Source organism: Nicotiana tomentosiformis, chromosome 9 (genome assembly GCF_000390325.3).
Source record: "Nicotiana tomentosiformis chromosome 9, ASM39032v3, whole genome shotgun sequence".
Taxonomy (NCBI): Eukaryota; Viridiplantae; Streptophyta; class Magnoliopsida; order Solanales; family Solanaceae; genus Nicotiana; species Nicotiana tomentosiformis.
The window spans coordinates 41,185,017-41,193,425 of record NC_090820.1 but is presented as its reverse complement, the minus strand read 5'-3'; the positions used below and the strand labels follow the sequence as shown (position 1 = coordinate 41,193,425).

The 8,409-nt window shown below is 33.9% G+C and overlaps 1 protein-coding gene across 1 annotated transcript; it reads left to right on the top strand.

Annotated features, from left to right (window-relative positions):
• Positions 1 to 6,412: 6,412 nt before the first annotated feature.
• On the top strand, positions 6,413 to 7,897 carry LOC104098505 (probable membrane-associated kinase regulator 1). The gene has a single exon (XM_009605254.4). The coding sequence runs from the start codon at positions 6,546 to 6,548 to the stop codon at positions 7,599 to 7,601; it is 1,056 nt and encodes a 351-aa protein (XP_009603549.1). The 5' UTR covers positions 6,413 to 6,545; the 3' UTR covers positions 7,602 to 7,897.
• The last annotated feature ends 512 nt before the right edge of the window (positions 7,898 to 8,409 follow it).

Here is an 8,409-nt window from a genome sequence, read left to right as displayed (position 1 = left end):
TACTGATTTAAAAGAAGTAAAAAGTGTTGACACTCGATTGCTGCAAGCTTCGCCTTTATGCATGCATGTGTGTTTCTTTCTTCCTTTTCGACTTGATCCCATCTCATCCTACTGTCATTACATTTGGCTTGTGTATTTTTAGATATATAAATTTTTATAGTTTCATAATGATGGTATTTACTAGGCGAGAGTAATGGTTTTTTTTTTTTTAAATATATATATTTCTCCTCTTATCTCATTTTAGGTGGCACTCTTTCTTATCAACATATTTTAAAAAAAATAACACCTTAAATTTTTATCGTTCCTTTCATGACAAGCTTTTATAATCATAAATATTATAGTATATTTAGACCACATATTCCAAAAAATATTTTTTCCTTAAACTCTGATATATTGAAACAGAGGGATATATGCCATTCATCTATTTTATTTATTTTATTTTATGAAGTAACTTTTTAAATATGTTGTTATAAGTTGATTGTAGAAATGTCATATATTTGCTTTGTATATATGATAGCTGATGATAGCATATATACGACAATTGAAGAAAGTTGTATGTTACTGTATGTTAATTAGAAAGCGATACGTTTATTGTAGATAATGTTATTATATATAGTAGAATAATCTTACAGATATTTGATATAAATCAATAAAATCAATATATCTAAAATCTTTTCTATTCACATGAAACTAAACTAATATGGAAAATTCGATTCCCACGTATCTTGCCTACCAGATTGTCGTCACGTAATAGAAATTGAAGCACTACAAAACACATAAAGTTAGGGTTGTTCTTTCCTCTATACGTACAAAGTACTATAAAGTAGAGTTGTATAATTATTTTTATAGTTTTACAATGATGGTATTTAGTAGAAGAGAGTAATGGGGTTTTAAAAAAAAAAAAAATATATATATATATATATATATATATATATATATATTTCCTCTAATGACAAACTTTTATAATTACAAAAATATCATGGCATTTATTTTTGGTAATTAAACTTGTATTAATCACCAATGTAACATTTACAAATTTGAGTAGACCATCTCAGTCTGCTCTACAAGATAAAAGAAAGTATCCAGAAAAATAATCTACATTCTCTGCCTCGCTATACACATTCTAGTCTCTACGTGTTAATGACTAATATTTATAATTGTTGAGTAACAATCGCGTATAGCCTTTAGCTCTAAAGTTGCATATGCAAGACACTCTCCTAGCTAGGACCTCTCATGTAGTAGTTTGCTTCTCAAAGATCCGTGAATTTCTCTCCATCCACAGTGCATGAATTATATACTCTGCATAGACTAGCTTAAGTACTCTTTCCATATGAGATCTGCCCTTAGTTTTCATAACTTTCCCTTGGTAATTTGTTGCCCATGAGTCTATAGGAGGATACTGAATTTGCAGCCAGTGCATGAGCCTGTGCCATAGGCATTTACTATATTCACATTCAACAAACAAATGATCTCGCGTCTCTGGTTTTTTATGGCAGAAACAACAAGTGCCATCTACCTGCATTCCCCATTTCTTCAACCTATCAGCTGTTAATATTCTTCCTCGCACCTGAAGCCACATGGTGATGATGGCTTTTGGTGTTGCTTGGTTTTGACACATCAATCGTTTCCATGGAACTTTTGGAAGTACACCTAGTAGTTGCAGGTACACTTATTTTATAATTGTGCCTTGTGACAAATTGTCAATAAGGTGTAGCCTATTCTTTGCCTCAAACACCTTTCGAACCATCCAACAAGCTTGCTTTGGTACTCACATATGCATGAAATCCTGCTCTTTGATATAGTAGCTATGGATCCATCTAATACATAACTTGTCCTTCTTGTTAAACAACTCCCAGCAGGTCTTAGTGATAGCAGCTTTGTTCTACATGGCCAAGTTAATCGTGTTCAGTCCTCCAGCAACTCTTGGATAACACATCCTATCCCATGTCACCAAAGACTTTTTAGTTATTGTATTCACCCCAGGCCATATATAGCTTCTACAGTGTGCTTCAATTGCTTTGATGACTTTAGCAGGTATAATAGAGATTTGAGCCCAGTAAGCTTGAATGCTAAAGATTACTGTTTGGACTAGCTGTATTATGCCTGCATAAGACAGTTTCTTTACTGTCCATGAAGAAATTCTGCTCACAATTTTGTCGATGAGAGGTTGTCATTGCAATATTGACAGTTTCTTTGTATCAAGAATTATGCCCAGATATTTGAAAGGCAATACTCCTTGACTGTACTTAGGGCTTGTTGAGTCTCATGCTTTAGTTCATTGCTAACTCCTCCATAATATATTGAGCTTTTGACTAGATTTGCTTTAAGCCCAAAAGCTTCTGAAAATGTATTTAACTTTTGGTGCAATAGAACAACAGAAGTAGTATCTCCTCTTGTGAAGAGGAGAAGGTCATCAGCAAAGCTCAAATGAGTTAGGTCCAATCTAGAACACATATGATGATAGTGAAAAGTTTTGTCATGCTTAAGTATCTTTAGGTTCCTGCTCAGATGCTCCATTGCTACGGCAAAGAGAAATGGAGACATAGAATCTCCTTGCCTAAGCCCTCTAGCTGCATCAAATGGCTTAGTAGTCTCCCCGTTGATGAGAATGGTATAATTATTTGTTGACACACACTCTAGGATCCAATTAGTAAATTGAACTAGAAATCCCAGACATTTCAAACCTTGATACAAGTGCCTCCAGTCGACTGTATCATAGGCTTTCTGAATATCTACTTTGATGAAGCATCTTGGAGAAATATTCTTCCTTGAGTAAGCCTTGACTAACTCATGGGCTAGTAGAACATTATCTGCTACTTTCCTACGAGGAATGAAGCCAACTTGGGTATCTGACACAACTGAAGCAATAACTTTTTGTAGCCTGTTTACAAGAATTTTGGCAATTAGTTTGTACAGAACAGTGCAACAAACTATATGTCTATATTTCTTGATACTTGTAGGATGAGGAACCTTAGGAATCAGAGTAATGGCTGTGTAATTTATTGCTCTAAAAAACTTGCCTAAATGAAAGAATTCCTTCATTGCATGATACACTTCTGGTCTGATAAGTGTCCAAGTTCTTTTGAAAAATAATGCATTATAGCCATGAACACTTGTGCTTTGTCATCTCCAATTTCACACAAAGCTTCAAATATTTCTTGGTCAGTGATCACATCACAAAGGCTCACCTGTTGGGAGTGTGTGAGGACATGTCCCAGTTTCATTATCTCTTTGTTCACTACAGGCAAATGAGCTGATCTTAATCACATAAGGGATTTGTAGAAGGCAATTATTTCTTGTTGGATATGTTTCTGGTCAGTGGGTCTATCTCCAAAGGTATTATTTAGTTCTGCAATAACTTTTTTATGACTTCTTTCCTTTATGACATCTGAGAAATATTTGGTGTTAGAATCACCAAGTTTTATCCACTTAGCTCTGAATTTCTGCTGAAGGATGCTTTCCTCTATTAGTGACCATCTTTCCAGATCTTCAAGTAACCTTTTCTCCTCTAATGCTACTGCATTAGAGTAGCCCCTATTTAGCTGCTCTAAAGTATCCTGCAGCCTGTATCTGAGATGTTCTATCTTAATTGTGTCTGAACTTATTGTTATTAAGTTGCTTCAGTTATGACCTAAGAGCCTTCAACTTGTACTAGATATCTTTCATGGTGTCCGAATGTAGTTGTGTCTGCCAAACTCTCTCAACCACTGATAAGAAATCCTCATGATCAGCCCAAACATTAAAGAACTTAAATGGTATCTTGCCGCTGGATTCAGCTCTCCTTAAAGTGATCATCGTAGGAGCATGATCTGAGTTAAAAGGCATTTTGTAGTCCACCTCCATATGATAAAAAGTATTCATCCATTCATCATTTCCAATAGCTCTATCAATCCTGCTGAAACTTTGTTCTAGTCAAAAGTATTCATCCATTCATCATGGCATATTTAAGATCATATGTTCGATTTTTTTTTCCTTAAACTTTGTTCTAGTCAAACACTGCTATATATATTTAAACAGAGGGAGATGTCTTTTATCTATTTTTTTTTATTTACTTATCTATTTTTTTATTTACTAAGTAACTTTTTAACTACGGAGTATGTTGTTATAAGTTGAGAGTAAAAATTCCACACATTTGCTTTGTATATGATAGCTGAAGATAGCATATATATGAATACAAGAAGTTGCATATTATTGTATGTTAATTAGAAAGCGCTACGATTATTGTAGTTAATGTTATTATATATAGTAGGATAATCTTAACGATATTTGATATAAATTAATAAAATCAATATATCTAAAATCTAAAATCTTTTGTAGTCATATGAAACTAAACTAATGTGGCAAATTCGATTCCCACGTATCTTGCCTACCAGAATGTCGTCACGTACTGGAATTGTCGCACTACAAAACACATCAAGTGAGGGTTGTTCTTTCCTCTATACATGCAAAGTATTATAAAGGAGAGCAGTTGTATAATTATTATTATGTAGTATGTAATGACTAATATCTTGTGTACGTCTCTGGCGCACCTTAGATATACAGATTGGAGGAGTGTAACTTTCTATACACTGAATGTATAATCTGTTCACTAAATTAGATTATCTTCAAATGATTATAGGTAATTATTTATAATAAGAAAAATTTAGTTTATACGTTATAATATGCAAAATACATGCATTAGTAAAAATGATAATAAAATTATTTTCAAAATTCTGAATATAAATAAGATAGATCCTAAAGGGATGGTCCCCTGTACTCATCACTTGTGTTAAGATATATTCAGTATAATAGAGTAAATTCAAAGGCCATCGACTATCTTTACTGTTAATGGTTCCGAGTGGTAAATAATTCTTCATTTTTAACCAAAAATTTTCAGTTCTACTTTTGAGTATGAAGTCGCCACATGCTGCCTGGGCTATAAGACAGATGCACTAAAATTGCTGAGAAGAAAACTGAGAAGTGAGAAGGACTTCTCAATATTATATGTATATCCCCCATGTGATTCCTCTTCAGAAAAATTCAGATGCTCAATCGATCCCCACTATCCCTGTTTAATTTTTGTATACCTAAATTCTCACCACATATAAATGAATCTTCAATCCCCATCCCCTTTTTTCTGATTGAATTGTACCTACCACAATTTAGAGAGAGCTTTGTATATGGAGTTTTGTTGTCCCTATTTGGTAGAAAGTGAAATAAATAATTATAATTAATTTAACAACAGTTTAACGATTTTTTTCTCTTGTTAGAGATATTTTATGGAAAGGTAAGTTTTCAGATAGGTAAATCAATAAACCCTCTAGTTGTCAGTTGATATCTCTAATTTTTATTCCCCTATAGAAGAAGCAAATTTTTATGTGAATTTAACTCTATGTAATTAAGCCAAGAAACAGATCTCGTGTTCCTGACGTATAAATTAAACTGCAACGTGTCTTAGCTTGATTCATGAAACGTTTCTTAAAATTCTAAAATTCTCTCGTTGTCAAAAGTCCACGGAAATGGAATTTAATTTCTTGCATAAATTTAATGAGAAGTTAAAGAACTTGACTACACTATATTTTTGCTATGAGATATTTTTATTTATAGCCAAAAAAATTAGTATAGTCGATTTTTATTTCGACTTGTTGCAGATTTTATAGCCGGTTATTTAGAGGATGAGATAACAAGGCACAACATTGACTTAAAGCCAGATTAACAGTTGTATTCTGCCGATTTGTCGGTTTCGTTGGCGTAGTTATGAGGCTTCCTATCAGCATCTCGAGTCAAATCAAATATTAATTCTAATCTATTTTTGGCACGGAATTTACGAACACATTCACATGTTCCTTTCATTTTGCAAAGAAGAGGGGGAAAAACACTATAAAAGATAACACTAGAAGATTTTGAATGTATTTAATTGGTTAGAAAACTATATATGGCGTATAGCCTGATAATAATATGCCTATATTACTTACTCCGAATTTTTGAAATATTGCGAATATAAGGCACAACGGAACACCTTCAAAATATATAGATGATAATTAGTATTAGTCGAGAATAAAACTTTATTATTAATGAGAAGTTCTTATTAAAAATAAAAAGCTTTAAGAAGACTTACTTTATTAAAATATTAGTAAAATATCAGTTTTGATAGTTTAAACAACATTGTTTCTTGAAATATTTTCAAATATTAGAATATTACAGTAATTGATTGGAATATTAGTCAAACAATACTTTTCTTTGAAAAATAAATAAATAAATGCATTCATCTTTGTATTTCGAGCCTCTTTGTTTTGATGGAGCGGATGTAGTAAATATTATGGAGTGAACGTTAAAAAATCATTTAATTTTAAACTCGATAAGTATTCAAGCAATTATTATTTGGAAAGTACCAACACCCCTTTTCGAGAAAAAAATTTACAACACCCTTTTACTTACAATTCCTTTCACACAACATGTGTCCCTCCGTATAAGAAGCCATTTTTTCCCACTACTCTTCTGCCTCTCTCTTTGATTTCTCCAAAGAAAACCTCCATTTTTAGATCCATAATGTAGTAGACACCAAGATGGGAAGAAGAACAGACAGAAACCCTAAATCTTACACTCTCCCTTCTTCCCCTACTCACTCTTCCTCTTCTTCAGATTTCGAGTTCACCATTGCCCTTTCTCCACGTAGTCGCAAGTCTTCCACAAATCAATGTCCCGCTGACGAGCTTTTCTACAAAGGCCAACTCCTTCCCCTTCACCAATCTCCGCGTTTGTCTATGGTGCGCACTCTCCTTCTTGCTTCCTCTTCGACCTCTTCCTCCTCTGATACCACGACTACTGCTTCCCGTGACTCCACGGGCAGCAGTAGTTCCAATGATTCCCAATATTCCTACTCTAGTGGCGACCTCGTCCTCCTCCCTGAAGGATGCGACTCTTCCCGCCCTAGCTCCGTCACGGAAGAGGACGAGTTCAAGCGCCTTAACAACTCAATAGGCATTCCTTGCACCTCCATCAAGAAAGGTAATAAGTACTTGCATTTCTCGCTCTCGAGATTTTCTTCTGTCTTCCGCAAAGAATCCAAGAATCAAAAATGTGATTCAGATGTGATCTCAGGACCTCTGCCTGCTCAGACGACCACATCCTCGTCTTCGGTGAGACGCATGAGTACATCAGCTAGAGAAGTCATACGTAAGTATTTGAAAAAAGTTAAGCCTTTATACGAGAAGTTATCCCAAAAGCCATCTGAGAAAATGATGGTATCGTCAAATACTGTAACATTATGCATGAAATCTCAAGATGGGTTTTTGAAAAGCAGAGAAAATGGTTATTCTTCAATTCAGAGCTCTATTAAAGAAAATATCCAAAATGCAACAATTTCACAATCTTTTTCTGGGAATTTGAGGTATCCAAGGAGGAGAAGCTACGTGTCAAGCTGTCCTTCGTCGATGAGATCATCACCAAGCCATTCTGGGGTCCTTAGTAGAAGCGGTTTCACAACTCCGACCAATAAAACGACGACAGGTGGAATTTATTCATCAGATTCATCAACAATGGAGGAGTTACAGAATGCAATTCAAGGTGCAATTGCACATTGCAAGAATTCCATGCTTCAGAATCCGAACACTAGTTCTTAATAAAATTTGGTCAGTTATGAAATTTAACAAATTTTAAGTGTTGTTTTTAAGGTAAATAAGAAAAGAAAAGAAGGAAAAAGATCAAGAATATTTGTGTTTGCTAGATAGCTATTGGATCTAAAGGTTCTTTTATTTTATTTAGTGGGTTATTTGACTGAGGAAGACGAGGATTTAACCTTTTGTGTTTTTTACCTTTTGTTTCATATAGTTTAACCTAGCCGTTGCGTCTTGATCGAAGTTTTTAGTGAGTTGCATGTGATATTATTAATGGATCACTCATTTGGATTCTTCTCTTCTCTGGTTTGTTCCATTGAAATTTGGAGTGCCTTGGAATTTGTACTTCGTAGTTTGTCTTCTACTCTCTCTCTGCCATATTTTATGTGGAATCTGAGAGTACTTATTATTTTTACAATTCTTTTGACTATTTAGTTTTATGTTTTCTATTTTGGATTTACCTTTTTATGAATTAATCTAACGGCACTATTTAAAGTTTAAATTTTAAGGAAGTAAAGGTACGTATTAATGAGCTTTGCAAGTATATGAGAATCTTCCTTGTGCCCGTATAGGAAGATTAAGTGTAGTTTCAGACTTCTCAGCTGGTTGGACATAGGGCCGGTGACATTTATTATGTGAAGCAACTTTGAAGTTTCTATGGTTTGAATTAGAAATTTATTCAAACTTCGAAATCTTAGAAACAAAATCTTGCGCTAGCTAGTCACCTTTGAAAAATGTCCTTTTCCCCCTTAATTCTGATTTTATTGTTCACAAGGCTTGAATTAATTCCTATTATGGATTTTATTCAAATTCC

Excerpts from the sequence above, each read along its gene's own strand:
- LOC104098505 (XM_009605254.4), top strand. The coding sequence starts at position 6,546 with ATGGGAAGAAGAACAGACAGAAACCCTAAATCTTACACTCTCCCTTCT.